At 46.1% G+C, this 25,114-nt stretch overlaps 1 protein-coding gene and 1 non-coding gene across 5 annotated transcripts; one reads left to right on the top strand and one right to left on the bottom strand.

The window, feature by feature from the left end:
* The first annotated feature begins 14,797 nt into the window (after window positions 1-14,797).
* Window positions 14,798-14,870, top strand: TRNAG-CCC (transfer RNA glycine (anticodon CCC)). Its single transcript has one exon. It is a non-coding gene; the product is annotated as a tRNA-Gly (tRNA).
* Window positions 14,871-22,091: 7,221 nt separating this feature from the next.
* Window positions 22,092-25,029, bottom strand: CD2BP2 (CD2 cytoplasmic tail binding protein 2). Of its 4 annotated transcripts, none has more exons than XM_057748786.1 (7): window positions 24,892-25,029; window positions 23,898-24,001; window positions 23,540-23,672; window positions 23,255-23,412; window positions 22,735-23,170; window positions 22,546-22,652; window positions 22,092-22,479 (listed from the first exon to the last, which is right to left on the bottom strand). In XM_057748786.1, exons 2-7 carry the CDS (start codon window positions 23,973-23,975, stop codon window positions 22,348-22,350), a joined length of 1,044 nt encoding a protein of 347 aa, XP_057604769.1. In that variant the 5' UTR covers window positions 23,976-24,001; window positions 24,892-25,029; the 3' UTR covers window positions 22,092-22,347. The 4 variants fall into 4 exon arrangements, with proteins under 4 accessions (XP_057604769.1, XP_057604768.1, XP_057604771.1 ...); XM_057748785.1 differs by lacking the exon at window positions 24,892-25,029 and adding an exon at window positions 24,543-24,787; XM_057748788.1 differs by lacking the exon at window positions 24,892-25,029 and adding an exon at window positions 24,543-24,787 and having other exon boundaries at window positions 22,092-22,458.
* Window positions 25,030-25,114: the final 85 nt, after the last annotated feature.

Below are 25,114 nucleotides of genomic sequence, written 5' to 3'. Positions count from 1 at the left end.
GACCCAACACAGTCTATAAATAAATAAATAAAATTATTAAAAAGAAAAGAAAAGAAACCCCACCCTTGAACCACTGTTATAAAACCCTTTGTCAAATCCTCTGGGGTTGGGACACATAGTTTTTTGAGGCAGAATCCCAGTGTGTCCCCCTTTACCTGGCAAAGTAACAAAGCTATCCTTTTCTACTTCACCCCAAACTCTGTCTCCGAGATTTGATTCGGCACCGGTGTACAGAGAGACTGAGCTTTCTATAACAACCTTCCTAAGAAGTTAAATGCAAATAATCTTGCACCCTAATATTTCTTTACTTATTCTCACACTTGCTTGATGTAAAATTCTAGGCTAAAAATCATTTTCTTTGGAACCCAGAAGGTGTTGATTCATTTTCTTCTAGGATCTGAATACTAAATTTTGCTGATGAAAAGTTTGATACTAATCCAGGAGTTTTTTTTCCTCAAAAAAAAAAAAAAAGAAAGAAAGAAAAGAAAAATTTGAAAGTTCAGCCTGCAAGCTGGGAAGCCCTATTCCAGTACCTAAAACCCCAATTAGCTTTTTAAAAAATTAATTTATTTTATTTTTTATTTATTGGCTACATTGGGTCTTCGTTGCTTTGCAGGCTTTCTGTAGTTGCGGAGAGCAGGGGCTGCTCTTCGTTGCAGTGCTTGGGCTTCTCATTGCAGTGGCTTCTCTTGTTGTGGAGCACCAGCTCTAGGCGCAAGGGCTTCAGTAGTTGTGGCACCTGGACTCAATAGTTGTGGCTCGTGGGCTCTAGAGCGCAGGCTCTGTAGTTGTGGCATGAGGGCTTAGCTGCTCCTCGGCATGTGGGATCTTCCCAGACCAGGGCTTGAACCCATGTCCCCTGCATTGACAGGTGGATTCTTAACCACTGTGCCACCAGGGAAGCCCCCCCAATTAGCTTTTTATTAGCTCACTCTAAAGTATGGATGGACTTTAAAGAAATACCAGACATTCAAAAAAGCCCTGAAGTGTGAAAAGAAAGCACCCAGATAAACCATCCCTGTCACCCATCCTGCCTCCCTCCTTCCTAATAGAACCGCAGTTTGTTCAGAGGCCCACCCTCCCTGCACATCAGGGACCCTGAGCCCCCTCCTTCAGCTCCAGGAGAAAGTCTGATTATAGCAACCACCACCACCTCCATCCATGATTGGTTCAGGAAGAATGTGACCCCATTCCAGCCACTGAGATGCAAGCTTTGTGGAAAGTTCTTCCTTACTTAAAATAAAAACAAAAAACAGGAGAGGACTTCCTAGGTGGCGCAGTGGTAAGAATCCGCCTGCCAATGCAGGGGACACGGGTTTGATCCCTGCCCCAGGAAGATACCACATGCCATGGAGCAACTAAGCCTGTGCACCACAACTATTGAGCCTGTGCTCTAGAGCCCATGAGCCACAACTATTGAGCCCATGTGCTGCAACTACTGAAGCCCATGCACCTAGAGCCTGTGCTCTGCAACAGGAGAGGCCACCACAGTGAGGAGCCTGTGCACCACAATGAAGAGTAGCCCTCACTCACCACAACTAGAGAAAGCCCGTGTACAGTAATGAAGACCCAACACAGCCAATAAAATAAATAAATAAATAAATTTATTTAAAAAAGGCAGGGGGATTGATTTCTCTTTCCCACCAGCCATGATTAAAGACACCTCCTTCAACTCTGAGAAGAGCCAATTCTAGGAGGCTGACAATGTGGTGGGTACAGAGAATGGAGATAAACAGCATGAGATCCTTGAGGCATTATAAAAGCTGGATCAATAGGCCCTGAACCCCACCTGTCCCCTTCTATAGTTGGTAAAATTGCAGAATACAAAGTCAATATATAAAAATCAGTTGTGTTTATATACTCTAATAGCAAACTATCAGAAAGAGAAATTAAGAAAACAATTCCACTTACAATTGCATCAAAAAGAATAAAATACCTAGGAATAAATTTAACCAAGGAGGTGAAATATCTGTATGTTGAAAACTGTAAGGCATTCTTGAAAGAAACTGAAGAAGACAGAAACATAGAAAGATATTTCATGCTAATGGATCAGAAGAATTAATATTGTTAAAATGTTCATACCACCCAAAATAATCTAGATTAAATGCAATCCATATCAAAATTCCAGTGGCATTTTTCACAGAAATAGAACAAACAATCCTAAAATTTGCATGGAACCACAAAAGACCCCAAGAGCCAAGGCAGTCTTGAGAAGGAAGAACAAAGTTGGAGGCATCATACTTTCTGATTTCAAACTATATTACAAAATTAAAATAATCAAAATAGTATGGCATTGGCATAAAAACAGACACATAAATCAAGGGAACAGAATAGAAAGCCCAGAAATAAATCCACAAAATATGGTCAATTAATTTATGACAACAAAGCTAAGACTATACAATGGGAAAAGGAAAGTCTCTTCAATAAATGGTGTTGGGAAAACTGGACAGCCACATGCAAAAGAATTAACATGCACCCCTATCTTACACCATGCACAAAAAAATAACTCAAAATGGATTAAGGCTTGAACATAAGACCTGAAACCATAAAACTCCTAGAAGAAAACACAGGCAATAAACTTGACACCAGTCTTGACAATGACTTTTTGGACTTGACACCAAAAATAAAATTAAACAAGTGGGACTATATCAAACTAGAAAGCTTCCACACAGCAAAGGAAAGTATCAACAAAATGAAAAGGCAACCTACAGAATGGGGGGAAAATTGCAAATCATATATCTGATGAGTTAATATCCAAAATATACAAAGAACTCATACAACTCAGTAGTAAAAAACAAAAAAACATTCTGATTTTAAAATGGGCAGAAGATCTGAATAGATTTTTTTCTCAAAGAAGATATACAGATGGCCAACAGATACATGAAAAGTTGCTCAACATCACTAATCATGAGGAAAATGCAGGGACTTCCCTGGCAGTCCAGTAGTTAAGACTCCATGCTTTCAATGCAGGGGGCGTGGTTGCGATCCCTGGTCAGGGAACTATATCCCGCAAGCTGCAACTAAGACTCTGAGCAGCCAAATAAATAAATAAATATTTTTTTAAAAAAACTTTAAGGGCTTCCTAGGTGGCGCAGTGATTAAGAATCCGCCTGCCAATGGAGGGGAAAAGGGTTCGATCCCTGCTCCAGGAAGATCCCACATGCTGCAGAGCAACTAAGCCCGTGCGCCAGAACTATTGAGTCTGCGCTTTAGAGCCTGTGAGCCACCACTATTGAGCCCATGTGTTGCAACTACTGAAGCCCACAAGCCTAGAGCCCGTGCTCTGCAACAAGAGAAGCCCCCACTCACCGCAACTAAAGAAAGCCAGCACACAGCAAAAAAAGACCCAACACAGCCAATAAAATAATTAATTTAAAAAAATCTTTAAAAAAGGGCATTTTCTAAAAAACAAACAAAAACAAGACTGGTGAAGTTAACAAAAATGAGAGGAAAAAAATCCAAGCCTAAGAAAGAGCAAATAGAGTAACTGACTTCACATTTGACTATGAGCTTCCTGGGGCTCACCCTTAAAGGGACAATTTACGTGATGAGTTTTCCTGGTCAAAGAGGAAGAAACACAGTAGTTCCTCAGAGGAGTCTGGTGTTTTCCTGGCACCCACTTATAAATTAATTTTCACGTGAGAACATCCCTTATGCCAGTTTTTGTCCATGACATCAACCGACAATTCATCAGTCATAAGTAAGGGCCTGGGGCTTGAAGGCACACATTCTAGCCTCACTCCATGTCATTAATTGTGTGCACCTGGGCACATTTCTCTTTTTTTTCGTCTGAGGCACACGGCCTGCAGGATTATTTCCCCGATCAGGCATCGAATCTGGGCCCCCTGCAGTGGAAGCGTGGAGTCCCAACCACTGAACAACCAGGGAATTCCCTTGGGCACATTTGAATCTCACTTTTCCTGACCTTTGAAATGGGAATAAAGGATCTACCTCACAATGCTATTTAATTTGCTTATTTATTCCACAAATATTCATTGAACATGAAATGTGTCAGGCATAGTTTATAATAATGAACCAAAGAAAGTGCCAGTCACCTGTCCTGCTGGAGGTGACAGTCTCCTGAGGTGAGACAGAGTCTAGACAAATCTATAATATTTGCTTTTATGGAGGACAAAGCCAAGTCAGAGGCCCTGTAACTGGACCATGCTTGGCGTGTCCCGGGAACCACTAGGAAGCCAGCGTGTCTGGAGCAGAGCACTTGACCAGGAGAGGGTGGGAGGGGTGGTCAGAGAGGAAATAGGGCCAGATCCTGAGGGTGGGAGCCCCTGCCCTGGGCCAGGTGAGAGATGAGGGAGTCTGGACTAGGATGATAGGCGAAGCAGAGGGAAGTTATCAGCTGCTACTATCTTCTGAGGTAGAACCAACGGAATTTCTTAACATATTGGACATGGGGGTGTGAGAGAGGGGATCTAATGGCACCAAGGTTTCCTTCCTGACTAACTGTCAAAACCAAATTGTCGTTTTCTGATATGGGAAGGCTGGGGATAGAGCAGGTTTGGGGGAGAAGATAAAGACTTCATCTGGGAACATGCTATGTTTGATATGCCTATTAAATACCCAAGTGGGGCTTCCCTGGTGGCACAATGGTTAAGAATCCTCCGTCTGCCAATGGAGGGGACATGGGTTCGAGCCCTGGTCTGGGAAGATCCCACATACTGCGGAGCAACTAAGCCCGTGCGCCACAACTACTCATCCTGTGCTCTAGAGCCTGCAAGCCACAACTATTGAGCCCATGTGCCACAACTACTGAAGCCCGTGCACCTAGAGCTGGTGCTCCACAACAAGAGAAGCCACTGCAATGAGAAACCCGTGCACCACAACAAAGAGTAGCACCCACTCCCTGCAACTAGAGAAAGCCTGCACACAGCAACGAAGACCCAATGCAGCCAATAAATAAATAAATAAATAAATACCCAAGTGGAGGTTTCAAGTAAGCAATTCTCCATGAGCGTCTATGAGCAAGTAAGGAGCTCCCAGAATAGACCAATTGTACATTGAACGTGTAAATCTGGGGGCCATCGGCATTTGGCCATGAGTCTCGATAAGCTCACCTCAAGAGTGAGTGTTGGTATGAAAGGCTGCTCAACCTCACTAATTATTAGAGAAATGCAAATCAAAACGACAATGAGGTACCACCTCACAGCGGTTAGAATGGGCATCATCAGAAAATCTACAAACAGTAAATGCTGGAGAGGGTGTGGAGAAAAGGGAACGCTCTTGCACTGCTGGTGGGAATGTAAATTGATACAGCCACTATGGAGAACAGTATGGAGGTGTCTTGCAATTTAAAAATAGAACTACCATATGACCCAGCAATCCCACTCCTGGGCATATACCCAGAGAACACCGTAATTCAAATAGACACATGCACTCCAATGTTCATTGCAGCACTGTTTACAATAGTCAGGACATGGAAGCAACCTAAATGTCCATTAACAGATGAATGGATAAAAAAGATGTGGTACATATATACAATGGAATGTTTTATTACTCAGCTGTAAAAAGCAATCAAACCGGGACATTTTTAGAGACATGGATGGACCTAGAGACTGTCACACAGAGTGAAGTGAGTCAGAAAGAGAAAAACAAATATCGTATATTAACACATATATGTGGACTATAGAAAAATGGTACAAATCAACCAGTTTGCAAGGCAGAAATAGAGACACAGATGTAGAGAACAAACATATGGACACCAAGTGGGGAAAGCGGGGAGGGCTGGGGGGGGAATGAATTGGGAGATTGGGATACCAAATTGTACACTCTAAATATATGCAGTTTATTGTAAAAAATAAAAAATTGAAAACAAACAAACAAAAAAGAGTGAGTGTTGGGGACTTCCCTGGTGGTGCAGTGGTTAAGAATCTGCTTGCCGATGCTGGGGACACAGGTTCCAGTCCTGGTCCGGGAAGATCCCACGTGTCGGGAAGCAACTAACCCTGTGCTCTAGAGCCCGTGCACCACAACTCCTGAACCCCGAGAGCCTAGAACCTGTGCTCCGCAACAAGAGAAGCCACTGCAATGAGAAGCCTATGCACCTCAACGAAGAGTAGCCCCCACACGCTGCAGCTAGAGAAAGCCTATGCACAGCAAGGAAGACCCAAGAAAGCCAAAAATTAATTAATTAATTAATTAATTTTTAAAAAAGAGTGAGTGTTGATTAAGAGAAGAGGACCACCTCCTAGAATCATGGAAATAAAATCAAGAATAAACAAATGGGACCTAATGAAACTTAAAAGCTTTTGCACAGCAAAAGAAACCATAAACAAGACTAAAAGGCAACCCTCAGAATGGGAAAAAATAATTGCCTATGAAACAACGGACAAAGGATTAACCTCCAAAATATACAAGCAGCTCATGAAGCTTAATACCAAAAAAGCAAATAACCCAATCCACAAATGGGCAGAAGACCTAAATAGACATTTCTCCAAAGAAGACATACAGATGGCCAACAAACACATGAAAAGATACTCAACATCACTAATCATCAGAGAAATGCAAGTCAAAGCCACAATGAGGTATCACCTCACACCAATCAGAATGGCCATCATCACAAAGTCTGGAAACCACAAATGTTGGAGAGGGTGTGGAGAAAAGGGAACTCTCCTGCACTGTTGGTGGGACTGTAAGTTGGTACAGCCACTATGGAAAACAATTTGGAGGTTCCTTAAAAAACTACAAATAGAACTACCACGTGATCCAGTAATCCCACTCCTGGGCATATACCCAAAGAAAACCATAATCCCAAAAGAAACTTGTACCATAATGTTTATTGCAGCACTATTTACAATAGCCAGGACATGGAAGCAACCTAAATGCCCATCAACAAATGAATGGATACAGAAGATGTGGCATATATATACAATGGAATATTACTCAGCTATAAAAAGGGATGAGATGGAGCTATATGTCATGAGGTGGATAGAACTACAGTCTGTCATACAGAGTGAAGTAAGTCAGAAAGAGAAAGACAAATATTGTATGCTAACTCACATATACGGAATCTAAAAATGGTACTGATGAACTCAGTGACAAGAACAAGGATGCAGATACAGAGAATGGACTGGAGAACTCGAGGTATGAGAGGGGGCGGGGGGTGAAGAGGAAACTGAGACGAAGCGAGAGAGTAGCACAGACATATATATACTACCAACTGTAAAATAGTCAGTGGGAAGTTGTTATATAACAAAGGGAGTCCAACTCGAGGATGGAAGATGCCTTAGAGGACTGGGGCAGGGAGGGTGGGGGGGACTCGAGGTGGGGGGGAGTCAAGGAAGGGAGGGAATACGGGGATATGTGTATAAAAACAGATGATTGAACCTGGTGTACCCCCCAAAAAAAAAAAAGAGCTTAAAAAAAAAAAAAGAGAAGAGGACCAGCACTGGCATGTGAGATAGATGTTACTCCAGATACAGAGAGGGCCATGGTGGCTCAGAGAGGTTAAGTGACTTGCCTAAGATCACACAGCTAGTAAGGGGTAGAATCCGCATTCAAAACCAGGTCCTAGTTCTGATCTTTCAGGACTCCTTTAGAGTTTGCCTATATAAGCTTCTTTTGATCTAATTTGAGCCACTAATTTAGACTACTTAGTGGATTTAACTGGTGTTCATTCAGGCTCTGAAGCCCTCAGTTGTTTCTCAGCTGAACTTTGAGAAGAGCTAGGGAAACAGGAGTCCAAGGTTGGGCCTGGAGGTCTGATGGGATTCCCACACACGGAGACAGGGCAGATTTGTGTGCTTCGCAAAGCCAGAGGTTGTTAGAAGTCAAAATACTAGATAATGAAAGTTGGAGGACCTGACTGCCCAGGTATTGGCCATTGAGACATGATTTTGGATCTATCCCAGCCCCACAACAACGAGTGGAGTACACAGCATTACACCCCTGCAGCCTTCCCCCAGTCTGGAAAAATGTTGCCAATATTGTCACCAATTACTCGCCCTCATCCCAGCTCTGAATTAAAGGTAATGGTGCTTGTCCCTCCAGGACTCTTATACGGTTAAACAAGAAAATATCAATGAAATCACTCAGCTCGCAGCAAGCCTGGCATGGAGTTTACTTTTCTTTTCCTTTCCTGCCTCAGCCATTAAGAATCTCAGTAAAGATCTCTCAGAAGCCACATGACTACGCAGGATCCCCTCCTGCCCCAGGAATTTGCTCGGTTTCACATGTCCCACCTGGGAAGTGGTTTTCAGACAGAGTTCCACTCTGGGGTTCAGAGGTGGTGCTTTGGGGTCTGCTCTCCACCCCCCAGATGCCTTCTCTACCCTGCTCGCTTGCCCTCTGGCTCCCACTCAGGTTCAGCTAATGGTAGGAGGGGCTGGAGATCAGAGGGAGAGAGAAGAGGGTCAGGACATTTCTTCCCTGCTCCTTCCCTGCTCTGAGTCACGCCTCTGGCAGTGGCTTTATCTCCCTACGCATGTGTATAGCATCTGTGAGGTGGCCTTCTGCGGTATTGTGATTTGCAGTAAGAAATGTATTTTTGACCTTTGTCCCGTTTCTGGCATAGAGCTCCCCAAACCACACACACACACACACACGCTGGAATTGATGATCAGAATTTTACCCCCTCCTCTATGTCTCCAGCTTTCACTGGGGTTCAGCAATGCCATTTCTTCCTGTTCCCCTTTGTCCTAGAAGTAGTAACATTTTCCGGTTACTGTTAACCTCTGGGGGCTTCAACAATTCTTTGCAGATTCCTTTAGTCATACCCATATCTCTACCAGGAGTCCCTATATGAAAGCCTCTGGAATTGTGCTGTCCAATAGCTACTGGCTGCATGTAGGTATTTGAATTTAAATTATAATAATTAAAATTAAATACAATTTAAAATGGAGTTCCTCCATTGCACTAGCCACATTTCAGGTGTTCAGTAGCCAAGGTGGGTAGTGGCTACCATTTTGAACAGTGCATATACAGAAATTTGATCATGACAGAAATTTCCATTGGACAGCACTGCTCTAGAACCAGCTGGGTTAGATTCTGTTTCCTGCTGGGATAAACTAGGACCTAACTGCCCCCACATCCGTCAGAACCAAGGCACTTTCATCTGGTTTATATATTTGGGAATCCAGTTTAAACTGTCATTTATTCTCAACTATTCTAACAGGCATTCAAGACAATGCTTAGGGACCTCCCTGGCGGTCCAGTGGTTAAGATTCCACACTGCCACTGCAGGGGGCATAGGTTCGATCCCTGGTCCAGGAACCAAGATCCCATATGCTGCGCAGCCACCTTGGAAAAGTTTGGCAGTTCCTTTAACTACTAAATGTTTTTATTTTATTTTACTTTATTTTTTTAAATATTTATTTATTTTTTGGTTGCACCAGGTCTTAGTTGCGGCATGTGGGATCTTCGTTGCAGCCTGCAGCCTTCTTAGTTGCAGCAAGCGAACTCTTAGTTGTGGCATGCATGTGGGATCTAGTTCCCGGACCAGGGATTGAACCCGGGCCCCCTGCATTGGGAGTGCGGAGTCTTACCCACTGGACACCAGGGAAGTCCCTAAACGTTTTTAACCATACGGTCATAACCATATGCCCCAGCAATCCCACTTCTGGGTATATACCCAAGAGAACTGAGAACATAAAAACATACATATATATCCTGCTGGTGCCCTGCCACCTACTGCCCACACTAGGACTTGCAAAGACCAGTGTCTTCCTGGGATTCCCCACAGGAGTCCAGCTGAGCTGGCACGCAGTGGTGCAGCTCTCCAACTGTAAAATACTGGAATAGTTCCGTACCTCTACGTAAAGAGCCACTGGCCTGGGATTTCCCCGGTGGTCCAGTGGTTGGGACTCCACGTTTCCACTGCAGGGGGCACGGGTTTGATCCCTGGTCAGGGAACTAAGATCCACATGCTGGGCAGCGTGGCGCTCCCTCCCCCACACACACAAAAAAGAGGAGGAGATTTCCACCTCTGACTGAGTTAGGAGGTCAGCAATTCCTCTCTCCAAAAGTAACTATAAAGCTGGGCAAAAATCAACCAAAGGCGTACCCCAATCCAAGAAGCGAATTGGCTTGCAAACCACCCAACTTTGAGTTAGAACAGTAAGAGTCTGGGGTGTTTTGGCTTGGGGCTGCTCCATCTCACCCCCTTCCCTGCTCGGTAGGTCTGCCAAGGTGGGGCAGGTCTTGAGGACCAGGAGATTCACTGCTGAAGGGGGCTCATTGGATTTTGAGACGCAGACGATGCCCACGCCAAGCAGTGTTGCCAGTAGAAGTAGCTGAATTTGTGGCATGCAAGTGGCGAGAGCCGATGCTCTACTAGCCTGACACTGTGGTTGTGGTTGAGGTAAGCATACTCCTAGCTGAGACTGTGTGCATTTGCAGCAGAGGGCCAAGGGCCCACTCCACCCTTACACACTTGGCTAACCCTGGGGCTACATGCAGGGAAGACTCCAAAGGGCTCAGTGGAAAGGAAAGCTGGGGCCAACTTGAAAACAGCTTGAACTATGTGCTCTCCTACCCACACACAGATCCACTGTCAGAGGACAGAATTCTCACTGACACAGGCAACTGAGTACAACCTCCATCCGATAATTGGCTGACCATCAAGCTACACAAACACAGAGGTCTACCTAGGAACCCAAGCTTAAAAATTAAAGAAAGGATTTTTCAAAACAGGGTAGAGACGTCAGTGGCCACACACCACGATGGAGGCAGATTTCACAGATTTTGCCTAGGCCAGTTATTAAGCCAACCAACCAACCATGACAACAACAACCTTTAGGGGGCGTCAGGATCCAGTCCAAACTCGGGGAAAAAAGTAATCAGTAGAAGCTGTCTCTGAATGTCCCCAGATGTTGCATTTAATAGACCAAGACTTTGAAGTAGCTATTATAAGTGTGTTCAAAGAACTAAACAAAGGAACTGTGACAAGAAAACAAAGACTCAGAAGTGTGCTGACGGTGAATCAGAAATAGATCATCTTGGGATCTCCCTGGTGGTCCAGTGAGTAGGACTCCATGCTCTGGTTGGGGAACAGAGATCCCGCATACCTCGAGGTGTGGCCAAAAATTATTAATTAATTAATTAACAAGAATAGATTATCTCAATAAGGGGGTAGAAATCCTGTATTTTTTTTAAAGGAAAGAAGTTGTGATACATGCTACAAGATGGATGAACCATCAAAATAGTGTGTTAGATAGGATTAAGATGGCGGAGTAGGCGGACGTGTACTCACTCCCTCTTGCAAGAGCACCGGAATTACAACTAAATGCTGAACAATCATCAACAGAAAGACAATGGAACTCACTGAAAAAGACACCCCACATCCAGAGATAAAGGAGAAGCCGCAATGAAATGCTAGGAGGGGCGCAATTGCGTTAAAATCAAATCCCATAAAGGCTGGGTGGGTGACTCACAAACTGGAGAACAGTTATACTGCAGAATCCACCCACTAAAGTGAGGATTCTGAGCCCCACATCAGGCTTCCCAACCTGGGAGTCCAGCAACGGGAGGAGGAATCCCCAGAGAGTCAGACTTTGAAAGTCAGTGGGATTTGATTGCAGGACCTCCACAGGACTGGGGGAAACAGAGACTCCACTCTTGGAGGGCACACAAAACAGTGTGCTCACCAGGACCCAGGGGGAAGGAGCAGTGACCCCATAGGAGACTGAACCAGACCTACCTGCTGGTGTTAGAGGGTTGCCTGCAGAGGTGGGGGGCAGCTGTGGCTCACCGAGGAGACAGGGGCACTGGCAGCAGGGGTTCTGAGAAGTGCTCATTGGCGTGAACCCTCCCAGAGTCCACCATTAGCCCCACCAAAGAGCCTGTAAGCTCCAGTGCTAAGTAGCCTCAGGCCAAACAACCAACAAGGTGGGAACACAGCCCCACCCATTAGCAGACAAGCAGATTAAAGTTTCACTGAGCTCTGCCCACCAAATTGGATTAAAGTCTTACTGAGCTCTGCCCACCCAGCCCTACCCACCATCAGTCCCTCCCATCAGGAAGCATTCAGGAGCCTCCTAGATAGCTTCCTCCACAAGAGGGCAGACAGCAGGATCAAGCAGTATCAGCAGCATTTGGTCTTGTGGAACTGAAAACCACAGCCACAGAAAGATAGAGAAAATGAAAAAGCAGAGGACTTTGTACCAGATGAAGGGACAGGATAAAAACCCAGAAAAACAACTAAATGAAGAGGAGATAGTCACCCTTCCAGAAAAAGAATTCAGAATAATGATGGTGAAAATGATCCAGGACTTTGAAAAAAGACTGGATGCAAAAATCAAAAAGTTTACCAAAGACCGAGAAGAATTAAAGAGCAAACAAACAGAGATATGCAACACAATAACTGAAATGAAAAATACACTAGAAGGAACCAACAGCAGATTAACTGAGGCAGAAGGGCGAATAAGTGACCTGGAAGACAGAATGGTGATAATCACTGATGCGGAAAAGAATAAGGAAAAAGAATGAAAAGAACTGAAGACAGCCTAAGAGACCTCTGGGACAATGTTAAACGCACCAACATTCACATTATAGGGGTCCCAGAAGGAGAAGAGAGAGAGAAAGGACCTGAGAAAATATTGGAAGAGATTATAGTTGAAAACTTCCCTAACGTGGGAAAGAAAATAGCTACCCAAGTCCAGGAAGCGCAGAGAGTCCCAGGTGGGATAAACCCAAGGAGAAACATGCCAAGACATATAGTAGTCAAATTGACAAAAATTAAAGACAGAGAAATGTTATTAAAAGCAACAAGGGAAAAACGACAAATAACATACAAGGGAACTCCCATCAGGTTAACAGCTGATTTCTCAGCAGAAACTCTGCAAGCCAGAAGGGAGTGGCATGATATATTTCAAGTGATGAAAGGGAAGAAGCTACAACCAAGAATACTCTACCCAGCAAGGATCTCATTCAGATTCGACGGAGAAATCAAAAGCTTTGCAGACAAGCAACAGCTAAGAGAATTCAGCAGCACCAAACCAGCCCTACAACAAATGCTAAAGGAAAGTCTCTAAGCAGGAAACATGAGAAGAAAAGGACATACCAAAACAAACAAACAAACAAAAAAACAATTAAGAAAATGGTAATAGGAACATACATATCAATAATTACCTTGAATGTAAATGGACTAAATGCACCAACCAAAAGACACAGACTGGCTGAATGGATACAAAAACAAGACCCATATATATGCTGTCTAGAAGAGACCCACTTCAGACCTAGGCACACATACAGACGGAAAGTGAGGGGATGGAAAAAGATATTCCATGCAAATGAAAATCAAAAGAAAGCTGGAGTAGCAATAGTCACATCAGATAAAATAGAATTTAAAATTAAAAATATTACAAGAGACCAGAAAGGACATAACATAAAGATCAAGGGATCCATCCAAGAAGAGGAGATAACAATTATAAATATATATGCACCCAATATAGGAGCACCTCAATACATAAGGCAAATGCTAACAACTATGAAACAGGAAATGCAAGGCAGAAACAGAGACACAGATGTAGAGAACAAACACATGGACACCAAGTGGGGAAAGCGGGGAGGGTTGGGGGGGACAAATTGGGAGATTGGGATACCAAATTGTACACTCTAAATATATGCTGTTTATTGTCTGTAAACTGTATCTCAATAAAAGTTCTTAAAAAAAATAGTGTGTTAAGTGAAATAAGCTGGGCACAAAGGGACAAATACTGTATGATTCCACTTATATGAGGTACCGAGAATAGGCAAATTCATGAAAACAGAAGAAATAGAGATTACCAGGGACTGAAGGGAGAGAGGAATGGGGAGATTTTGTTTGGTTAAGGAACAGAGAGTCTGTTGGGATGATGAGAAACTTCTGGAAATGGACATCAAGGCAGTGAAGAAACTCAACAAGAATAAGAAGCTGGTCAAGAAGCTGGCCAAGGGGCTTCCCTGGTGGTGCAGTGGTTAAGAATCCATCTACCAATGCAGGGGACATGGGTTCTATCCTTGGGCTGGGACGATCTTACATGCCGCGGAGCAATTAAGCCACAACTACTGAGCCTACATGCTGCAATTACTGAAGCTCACTCACTTAGAGCCCATGTTCCACAACAAGAGAAGCCACCGGAATAAGAAGGCTGCTCTTATGTAGTTGTAACTCTTTCTATAGTTGCAGAGAGTAGACCCCACTCTCCACAACTACAGAAAGCCCACACGCAGCACTAAAGACCCAACACAGCCAATAAATCAAAATTAATTAATTAACTAAAAAAAATAAGCTGGCCAAGAAGCATGATGCATTTTTGGCTTCAGAGTCTCTGATCAAGCAGATCCCACGAATCCTGGGTCCAGGCCTGAATAAGGCTGGCAAGTTCCCTTCCTAACTGACCCACAGTGAGAGCATGGTGGCCAAAGTTGATGAAGTGAATCCACAATCAAGTTCCAGATGAAGAAGATGCTGTGTCTGGCAGTGGCTGTTGGGCACGTGAAGATGACAAGTGATGAGCTTGTGTACAACATCCACTTAGCTGTCAACTGCCTGGTGTCATTACTCAAGAAAAACTGGCAGAACACCCAGGCTTTGTACATTAAGGGCACCATGGGCAAGCCCCACTGCTTGTATTAAGGCACAGCTTAATAAACCATATTCCCATCATTAAAAAGGAAAAAAAAAAAAAAGGAATTCTGGAGTTGAAAGTAACAATAACTGAAATGAAATAGTCACTAAAGAGACTCAACAACAGATTTAAGATGACAGATGACAGAATCAGTGAACTTGAAGATGGGTCAATAGAAACTACCCAGTCTGAAGAACATAAAGGGGAAAAGGAAAATAAAAATTAGTCTTGGGACTTCCCTGGTGGTCCAGTGGGTAGGACTCTGCATTCCCAATGCAGAGGGCCCTGGTTTGATCCCTGGTCAGGGAACTAGATCCCGGATGCATGTCGCAACTAGGAGTTTGCATGCCGCAACTAAGACCCAGCACAGCCTAAATAAATAAATATTAAAAAAAAAAAAAAAGAATAGAAAACTTGAATTAGCCTTACATAATTAATGAAACTGAATTTGTAGTTAAACCTTCCTATGAAATCGATTTGAGCACTGTGCCTAAAATAAAAGCTTTATCTTCAAAATTAGCACAGATCTCTAGGCATTGAGAGACAAAGTATTTTTCTTTTTCCTTCCCAGAAATAGTCTTTCAGCATACAAAATTTCTTGGTTTGGAGGGTTTTGAGGTGTGGTTTTTGTTGCTGTTGTTTTTGTTTTTGTCTCTACATGAGCCAACTTTCAAAATATTTGGAAGCGTAAAGGATTCACCCTCAGGTTTCCAGCATTTCTTTCCTGGTGACATTGTAAAGTCAATTGAATTCCTTCACATTCCCCATAAACTGGAGGTAATAAATGGAAATATTCAGGAAAGGAAAAAAAACTTTCTTACAAAGAAAATTCCAGGCATGGATGGCTCCATTGGTAAATTCTACCAAATATTTAAGGAAGAATTCAATAATATCCATAAATATTATTAGGAAGAAATAAATATCAATTCTATATAACTTAACATTATCCTAATCAAATCCCAACGAGGTTTTTTGAGAAATTGACAAGCTGATTCTGAAATTTATATAGAAAGCCAAAGACTCAGACTAGCCAAAACAATTTTTAAAAAGAAAAAAGAGGAAGTACATTAAGTGATGTCAAGATTCACTATACAGCTACATTTATCAAGACATAATGGTTTTGGTGTAGAGATAAACATATAAATTAATGAAATAAAATAATTCAGAAAAAGATGAACACATATGTGGTCAATTGATGTTTGGCAAAGGTCCTAGGGCAATATGATGGGGGAAAGGATAATATTCTCAACAAATCGTGCTGAAACAACTAGATAGTCATACGCAAAAAAAAAGAAAAGACTTATACGAAAGCTAAGGTGAATGCATCATAAACCCAAATGTTAAAGCTAAAACTATAAAGCTTCTAGAAGAAAACAGAAAATCTAGTGACCCCAGGTTTAATGAAGATTTCTTAACTAGGACACAAAAAGCACAAACTATAAAAGAAAAAAAATCAACAAATTGAACTCATTGAAATTAAAAATTTTTGTTCTTCAAAAGATTCTAATTTTAAAAAATGAAAAGAAAAACTACAGACTGAGAGAAAATATTTGCAAAATGTGTATCTGACAAAGGTCTTGTATCTGGAATATATAAAGGTCTCTTACAACCCAAAAAGAAGACCCAATTTTAAAAATAGGCCATAGGGAATTCATTGGAGGTCCAGTGGTTGGAACTCTGCGCTTCCACTGCAGGGGGCACACATTCGATCCCTGGTTGGGGAGCTAAGATTGCACATGCCTTGCCGCTCGGCAAAAACTAAAAAAAAAAAAAAAAAAGCTGTAAATTGGAACAGACATCTCACCAAAAAATTCTGGCTGAGTTTGAGGATCACACAGACCTGGATTCAAATCCTGGCTTTACCACTTTCAGTGTCTGTGATGTTGGGCAAGTCAACTTACCTCACCTCCCTGAGCCTCATTTTTCTCCTCGGCAAAATGGGAAAAATATGTAACTAAATAGTAGGTAGTCGGGAAGATTAAACGTCACATCCCTAACTTATTTAGATCCTTAAGAAATGTCAAACACCCTCCTCTTATCAAATAGAGATGGGTTTAGCCTTGGAAGTCTGGGTCAGATAAGAGGCAGCAGGGCCCTTAGGCCAGAGGGCAAAAGCCCGCATGGTGTCCAGGTGAGCGTGAAGAGGCTGAGACAGGGAAGTGTGTCCAAAACAGGGCAAGGGAGCCTCAGGGCCTGACACCACTGAGAACGGCGGGGCAGAGATGTGTGAGGTAGTGGGTGGAGAACAGGAAAGTGAGAACAAGGATGATAGCATCAGAACAGGAAAACCAGAGGCTGCCCAAGCAAATCTCAGACACCATCAGCTTCTGCAGCTAGATTTTACACACTTGTCATGTGCAGTATTTATACAGGGAGGTGGAGTCTTACCTACAGGGCAGGCTGAGCCAGACAAGGTTCCTGGAGAACAGGGCAGCAGCAGCCCCCAGCCAGCCAACTGGAGATGTGTGCTGGGCTGCTCTCCTCAAAGGAGGCTGAAGGCGCTCTGGGAAGTGGTGACACTACCACAATGGAAGTGTATCACTGAACTTGGGGAAAGGCCCAAAAGGACTACGGGCAGCCCAGCCTCCACGGGAGTTCAGAAATGGCTACTGACTTGAAGGAACATTATCCACCCTGGGGTCCTGGGCAAAACATCTGCTACTAAATGTACCCTTGACGGAATTCTCTGGCAGCCCAGTGGTTAGGACTCCGAGCTTTTGCTGCTGAGGACGCAGGTTCGGTCCCTGGTTGGGGACCTAAGATCCTGAAAGCCTCAGGGTGTGGCCAAAAATAAATACATGATAGATAGATAGATGATAGGTAGCTATAGATCGATGATAGATAGATAGATAGATAGATAGATAGATAGATAGATAGATAGATAGATTAGATAGATATAGATAGATAAATAAAACCACAGGAGAGGAATTCCTCTCAGGTCTCAGCATCAGAAAAGCTGGGGTGACTTCCACGGTGGTCCACTGGGTGAGATGCCACGCTCCCAATGCAGGGGGCCCGGGTTCGACCCCTGGTCAGGGAACTAGATCCCACATGCATGCTGCAACTAAGAAGTCTGCAAGCTGCAATTAAGGAGTCCATATGCCGAAACTAAGAGCCCGAGTGCAGCAACTAAAGATTCTGAGTGCCACGACTAAGGCCTGACACAGCCAAAATAAATAAGTAAATATTAAAAAAAAAAAAGAAGGGAGGGAGGGAAAGAGAGAGAGAGAGAAAGAAAGAGAGAAAGAAAGGGAGAAAGAAAGAGAGAAAGAAAAAGAATGAGCTGGGTATCTCCAGGGCTCCAGCTTGGTTCTGGCTGGAAGCAGAGTGGAAGGCAAGCTGCCAGGTTCAGGCCTCCCCACTGCCTGGGAGCTTGGGGTTCAGTGACTGTGCAATGAGACTCCCAGCCGGCCAGGTGGGCTTCTTAGTTGCGGCATGCATGCGGGATCTAGTTCCCCCACCAGGGATTGAAACTGGGCCCCCTGCACTGGGAGCTCGGAGTCTTAAATAAATAAATAAATAAATAAATAAATAAATAAATAAATAAATAAATAAATAAAAGCCAGGCGAGTCTGGAAGGGGTGGCAGGTGTGTCAAAGGTGTGAAGACACCAAACTCCTCAGGCTGTGCGGATCCTGATTCTTCATTCATCTTAACTCCTTGTGGGCTCCTTCCCCGTCCTTGTCTCCCCCAGGGCCCCACCAGAGGCCCACGACACAGTGTGATTCCATGGCCCACACCAGGGGTATCCAGACTCCCCCTCCCGCACTCCTGCTGCTCTTCTGGAAAATGGCCTGCCAAAAGCAAGAGGCTGCGTTTCAGAGGGTCTGGTGTCCCAGATGCAGTGATGACACCTGCAGCTTTGACCTTGAACCTCTCCTGTAAATTTGCCCATGGCTCAGTGACACCCCCAGGAGGCAGAAAGACCCTAACTTCCCCTTAGCCCTGCCTCCTTGGGAGACACTTGGGTCTAGACACCTGTACGCTGCCCATCCAGGGCATCACCCCTTCTGGGGCAGCAAAAACAAACAGCCCCACAGGCTCCCACTTCCCAGTCGGGCTCAGGAGGGCACTGTCTCCCTGACACACAAGATGGGGAAAGAAGTGACTTATTCCCTATTCATTCATGAGCACTGATCTCCTGTCTCAGGCTAGCTGCTGGAGACAGACCAGGAGAAACCGCTCCGGGTGCTGCGCCGGACATCTGAGCTACCAACCCGGGGAGCGGGGAGTGGGAGTCAGGCAGCCTTTAGGAAAAAGAGGCCTAGAGCTAAGTCACGAGAGATATAGCCATTGGTCTCCCTGGAGAGTCTGAAAAGGGAGAAGGGCATCACTGGCCAGGCCTGGAGACATCAATTATAATATTTGTCCTGTTCTGGGAGCAGACTGGAGGCTGGAGTCGGGAGAGGTAGGAAGGAAGGAAAGCAAAGACAGTTGCAGAGCTGGAGGGTCTGGCTCGGGCCAGGCCGTGGAACACCTTCTATCAGCTTCAAGCTTTTGAACTTTGAGGGCAATGGAGAGCCTTTAAAAGTTTCAGTGAAAGGCAAGGGACTTCACCGCTGTGGTCTTCCTCCCCCCAAACCCATAACTCAAATCTAATCACGCGGGAAATACCAGACAAGCCCAAACTTTAGGAATTTGACAAAACACCTAACCAGCACTGCTCAAACCAGTCAAGGTCAGTGAAAACAAGTCTGAGGACCAGACAGAACAGAGGAAGCTAAAGAGACATGACAGCTAACACACTGCAGTGTCCCAGATGGGATTCTGAAACAGAAGAGGGACGTTAGGGAAAAGCTAGTAAAATATAAATAAAGGGTGAGGCTTAGTGAATAGTAATCCAACCATACAATGGAATGTTATCCAACAACAAAAAAGAATAAAGTACTGCTACACGTTACAGGGATGAATCTTGAAAACACGTTAAGTAGAAGAAGCAGACACAGAAAACACAGAAGACCACGTATTGTATGATTCCATTTGTACCAAATGTCCGGAACAGGCAAATCTACAGAGACAGGAAGTAGATTAGAGGTTGGCAGGGACTGGAGGGTGAGAGGGATGGAGAAGAATGGGGAGGAACTGCTGATGGGTGGGGTTTCTCTTAGAGAAAAATGTTCTCAAATGAGGTTGCAGCAATGGTTGCACAACCCTGTGAATGTACTAAAAACAATGGTACTTTGAATGGGTGGATTCTATCTCAATAAAGCTGTTTAAAAATAGTAAGGTCATTGGTTCATTGGTTGTAACAACTGTACCACAGAAAGATGTGAACAATAGGGGAAACTGGGTGAACTCTCTGTACTACTTTTGTAAATTTTCTGTAAATCTACTGTAAGACTTAAAAGCTTACGTATATAAAAATTGTATACACACACATATATAAAAATTTTATATATATACACATACATACACACACACACATATACAGTTTTGTTTTGTTTTTTAAAGGCCAGAGAGTTAAGTGTTGATAGGGGCTTGATATAGGGACATGGCCAAGCAAGAGAGAATTCAGTGACGTTCACGACCCGGGAGAGGCATTCGGCTGGACAGAGTATTAGTTTCCTATTGAGGCTGTAACAAATGACCCCAAACTTAACAACTGAAAAGGTCCAAAGTCCAAAATGGTTTCCAATGGGCTAAAACCCACAGTGGGGCTGCATTTCTTTATGAAGACTCTGGGAAGAACCCATTTTCTTCCCTTTTCCAGCTTCTATAATGCCGCTGCATCCCTTGGTACACAGCCCCTTCTTCCATCTTCAAACCCAGCCGTGGGTGTAACATCTTCCCCTCTCTCTCACTTTGACCCTCCTCAGTCTCTTTCACTGAATATGACCCTTGTGGTTACACTGGGCCCGGCTCAATAATCCAGGATGATCCCCCATCTCAGTCATCACATTTCAAAGTCCCTTCTGCAATAGTCATATATTCACAAGTTCTGAGATTTAGGACGTGACCGTCTCTGGGGGCCATTATTCTGCCTACACATGGTGTCCTCAGGGAGGTGAACACAGGAGGCTGCACGGGTGGGGAAGGTGAGGTCAGCTTTGGATCGTGGAGCCCTGGGTGCCTGTGGGACATCCAGGGGAGCCGCCCGCTCAACTTCCATCTGTTCACTAAACACTAAGCACCTCCCATGGTCACTAGGGGTATAAACGTGAACGCTGTCTCTCACTGGTCCTAAGACATCTGTTTCTCACTTCAGAATATTTCTGAAATCAGGATGCAGCTCTGAATCAATGACGTCTTACAACTGCCAATGGGCAGGGTTTTCTTACTGACACGTAAAGTAAGACATCTTACAATGAAAGCACCTTGAAGTCAGTGAACTCCAGGTCTGGGCTGGCACTAGAGTGGGCCTAATTATCATAGGAGTTAATTATTATAGAAGCTGGACGCCTCACTAGAGCAACAAGTATCCTCAACCCCACTCCTCCAGCCTTTCCTGGTTCCAAGCCTGCCTCCTTCCACCGCAGGATTCCCATTTGCCCCCACGGCTCTGGTGCTTGACTCTCCTGTAATTAACAGACTCCACCAAAGCCCTGGCCACACCCATGCTCAGCACTACCACAGCACGGTCCCTGAGCCAGCCCCACCCTCCCCAGGTGTAACCTCAGTCAGGCCCAGTGGTTTTCCCCTGGATGCACATAGGAAACACCTGGGAGCTTTTAAAAGACCCAATCACCAGGCCATTACCTAAACCAATTCATTCAGAATGATGTTACAGTTCCCCATGAAACTCCAACAGAGAGCCAAGGTGGAGAACTAATTGGTGTAAGGAAAGGCATAAGGCAGCACCAGTGGGAGGTGGGAGGTGGGAGGTGGAAGGTGTCAGGTCCAGACTATACAGTTACATCTCTCAGTCTTCCTCCCCATACCCCCTGACTCTGAATTCCTGGGAGGGGAGCAGCCCAGTTCTCTCAGTTCCCTCAAGGCACTAACCTGTGTCAGACACATTGTGGGAGCCCAGGAAATATAAGCTGCAGGGCCTCCAAGGCCAGACAGAAAAGGCCTAGTGCCAAGAAAGGTCTTTGAAGGGAGCCCATTGGGTCTGGGCCAGCCCTCTGACTCGCTGTGTAACCTCCAGTGAGACACTGCCCATCTCTGTGCCTGTACAAAGCATGGCTGGCCCAGGTGGCCTTGAAAGGTCCTTAAACTGCCAACACTGCGTCTAGAGTTTACCTAAGAGGCCATTTCTATCCGCTTCTAAGAAGCCTGAAACAGTGGGGAGCCAGTGAGCATCAACCTTCCTGCTCACTGCCAACAGATGTCCCAGCCCTTCCAGGCCTTAAAGTCTCCACTTCTGGAGCTCTATCCTGTACCGGCTACAAGGCAGAACATCTTAGGTCCTAAAAGCCAAAGACCTAAGAACAGCAAAACAAAGACCGCCAGACGATTCTGGAGAACAGCAGGTGAGTGGAGAGATTTTTTAGATGGTGAACAAAGTCCAGGATGGGAGGCCACAGAACACCTGACAGGCCCGGCTCTGCCCCAAGGAATGATAAACAAAGGTAAGGTGATTCAAGGGACTAGAGAGACACTCCCAAGGAGGAACTTTATGAGAGGAAACACTCAAGGGCCGAAACAAGTCCAAAGGGGTGTGGAAAAGGTCCCTGGCTTCTGGCCATCAGCACAGCCAAGGCCCTGATACACAACTAAAGACTTTTATTGGGAAAAGGAAATTGACTGAAAAGCGGCCCCCAATATTCTCACTGCCTAAGGGAGCCGAGGCCTCCTCCAAAGAGTCCAGGAAAGAAGGGGCCACCAAACTCGGCCCTCAGGAGGCTCAGGTGTAGAGGTCAAAGTCAATCCGTTTGGAGTTGTAGAACTGTCCACCAGGGGGGTCCAGCTTCCGGCAATAAACACCATCCGGGAAGTAGCCTTCATTCACCCAGGTCTGAAGGAACAGAGAACAGAGCTGGGGGAGGACTGATGGGGTGGGGGGAGAGAGAGAAGAGGCAAAGCAAAGTAGAAAGGAGCTTACCTGCATCTGGGTGCTGGAGAAGGGCCCATACAGCTCAGCGTCTCCTGTGTTCTCCCATTTATATTCCCACATCACATCTGCCAGACCATCTCCAGGCAACTCTGCTTCTAAAATAACAGGCAAAGCCATTTGGGCCTCAAGTGGCCTGCCCCCGACCCAGAACACCCCTCCTCTGCCCTTCAATCTTACCCCCTTTCTGAGCAGGGGTTGGGGTCTCCAGCTCCCCCTCCGCCACTTCCTCAGCAAACATGTCCAGGGAGGGTGGGGGTGTGGGGTCACGGGGTCCCTGGGTCTGGCACCCCAACCCCTTCAGCCGCATGGCCAAACGTTCCCTTGTCTCCTGATACACTCCAAGGTTGCCCCGGGCCACCATCTGGTCAGCCAACCCAGAGAGCCGGTCTAGACGCTGGGGGGAACTGGGCCGCCCAGGTCCCTTGCTGCCCCCTTTGCCTCCTCCTCGGGCTCCCAGGCGTCTCAGTGCCCCAGCCACTGTCTCTCTTGGCAACATGAGCTCCAGAAGGCCCTCCAGGAGGGCTTGGGCGCTCATTGGTGTCTGGCCCAAGCTGTCCTCGTCCTCTGAGTCTGACGGTGGCCGCTGATCGGGTGGCCGCTCCCTGATCTTTACCTGCAATGTGAAAATAGAACGGTTTTATTTCTGACAAACTGCCAGCAGGGCCCAGGCCCAGCCATGCCAGCCTCTGGGCCTCACCCAGTCAATGTTGTCCAGCCAGCTGTCTCGGATCTGAGCATCTCGGTTCAGGAAATAGTTGCCATCGGCATCGAAGTGGCCTTCCTCCATCTCCTCCTGCAGGTTGAAGGGTGTGATCCGCACACCTCCCTCACTGGGGAGCGTGGCTGCTTCCTGACCTGCACCAAAGACACAGGCATCCCACGCTAGGCATACAAGAAAGAGACAGGAGCCTCCCGTGCTCCACGACCTCAGAAGCGCCTATTTGTTCCTCCAGCAGAAAGTCAATTCTTGGATATAGCTCACCTTCTACATCCTCTGAGGCGAGGATGTCATATTTGCTGGACCCTTCATCATCATCCTCCTCATCGCTGTCCAAAGAGTGTTTGCCTTTGAAGCGGCTCCCAGGACCCCCTGTCCCAGCCACAGGGTCCACCAACTGTGGGCAGGAGGCAGAAGTCGAGAAAGATGCAGGTTACTGGCTAATACCCAAAACACTCTAGGATTTAAACTCAAACTGAAAATTCTGCAAACCCATTTCTCAGAGAACAAAGAAAAGCTAGGCCTTTCCACCCTTTCCTTGTCCCTCCAAATTTCTCTTTTGGCTTCTAGCCTTTTTTCTCCCCTCACTCCTCCCCAAAACGCAGGAGTCTGCCCCTCTCACCTTTTTCTTGGGGACACTGATTTCACCCTCATCATCCTCATCTCCCACGCCTTGGAAGGTCACTTTCCTCTTTGGCATGACTGGACAGAGGGGCCTTCCCCAAGCTGGGCCAAAGGAAAGGGTGCAGATGAAAGGAACTGGGTGAGGATACTCACCGCGAGAGGGCGCCCCGCACAACAAATCTTTCACTTGGTGGGTACTAGATCCAGTTTGGGAGGGGAAGGAGCACAGAATCAGGGGCCAAGAGGGGAGCTGGCAGCCAAGAGGCCCCTGGGACTCGGCCTGGCATTCGAAAGAGTTGCTGGAGCGAGGATGGAGAGGTGGACGCGTGGAGGCGCTCCCCATGGGCACCCCTACCCTTGACGAAAGGAGACGGGCTCCCCCACGTGACCACCCCCATTCCCGGCCCCGGCAGTCCTGAGCGCGACGGTGCTCCGCGGGCAAACGCCCGCTCCACCACCCCCAGCTTCCTCTGAGGCCGCGGGGCCCCGGCGGACCCAGGACTTGGCAGCCTGACAGCCCCGCTCCTCCCTGCGCCCAACTCCCAACTCCGTGGGAGTGACCCCCAACTGTTCTGGGCTATGTACAAATTAGAGAGGCGGCAGAGGCACGGGCACTCCAGCAGTCCCGCCAGCACGCGCTCACCTAAGAATCCAGGAAAGGCGGGGGGGAATAGGGAGAGAGGCTTTCGCCAGGGCTACATCCGGGCACCCGCCCGCCACCACCCGGAAGAGAACTGCGGAAGGCACCAGAGAAAGCCGGAAGTGGCTTCACTCGTGTTAAAGGACTAAGTGAAGGAGCGGGCGGAAGTACGCGCTGAGTAGGGGAAGATGCCCCCTCCCAGAAGTGACGTGAGCCTTGTGGGGCGACAATGGCGAGAAGAGGGGACGTATGAACGCCTAGACACTGATCGGACGAGAGGGATGGCCGGAAGTGGTCTTGATTCACTCCTACAGCAGTAGAGGCTCTGGGGAGAAAGTGCAGCGCGACTTACTTAAAGGGGAGCCCAGGGTCACGATGGAGGGGCAAAGTCCCAGCAGGGCCGCCGGATTCCTGCTCTAGTTTCCCTTTCCCCGGTTGAGTGTCCTTTTCCACAGGGCTGGCTCTGCGCCTTTCATCATCTCTTTAGAAATCCTGCCTCCCCACACTCAGCGTCCCGTTGTCTACCCTCTCCTAGTCCGAGGCGCGGCCTTGCTCTCGTCCCAGAGGGGATGTTC

This window comes from Hippopotamus amphibius, chromosome 9, assembly GCF_030028045.1.
Source record: "Hippopotamus amphibius kiboko isolate mHipAmp2 chromosome 9, mHipAmp2.hap2, whole genome shotgun sequence".
Lineage (NCBI taxonomy): Eukaryota > Metazoa > Chordata > Mammalia > Artiodactyla > Hippopotamidae > Hippopotamus > Hippopotamus amphibius.
This window is presented reverse-complemented; position numbering and strand designations above follow the sequence as displayed.

Excerpts from the sequence above, each read along its gene's own strand:
- CD2BP2 (XM_057748786.1), bottom strand. The coding sequence starts at position 23,975 with ATGCCAAAGAGGAAAGTGACCTTCCAAGGCGTGGGAGATGAGGATGAT. Across the intron at positions 23,413-23,539 it reads CGCCTCAGAGGATGTAGAAG|GTCAGGAAGCAGCCACGCTC; the intron begins GTGAGCTATATC and ends TCTTTGGTGCAG. Across the intron at positions 22,653-22,734 it reads AACCCCTGCTCAGAAAGGGG|AAGCAGAGTTGCCTGGAGAT; the intron begins GTAAGATTGAAG and ends CTGTTATTTTAG.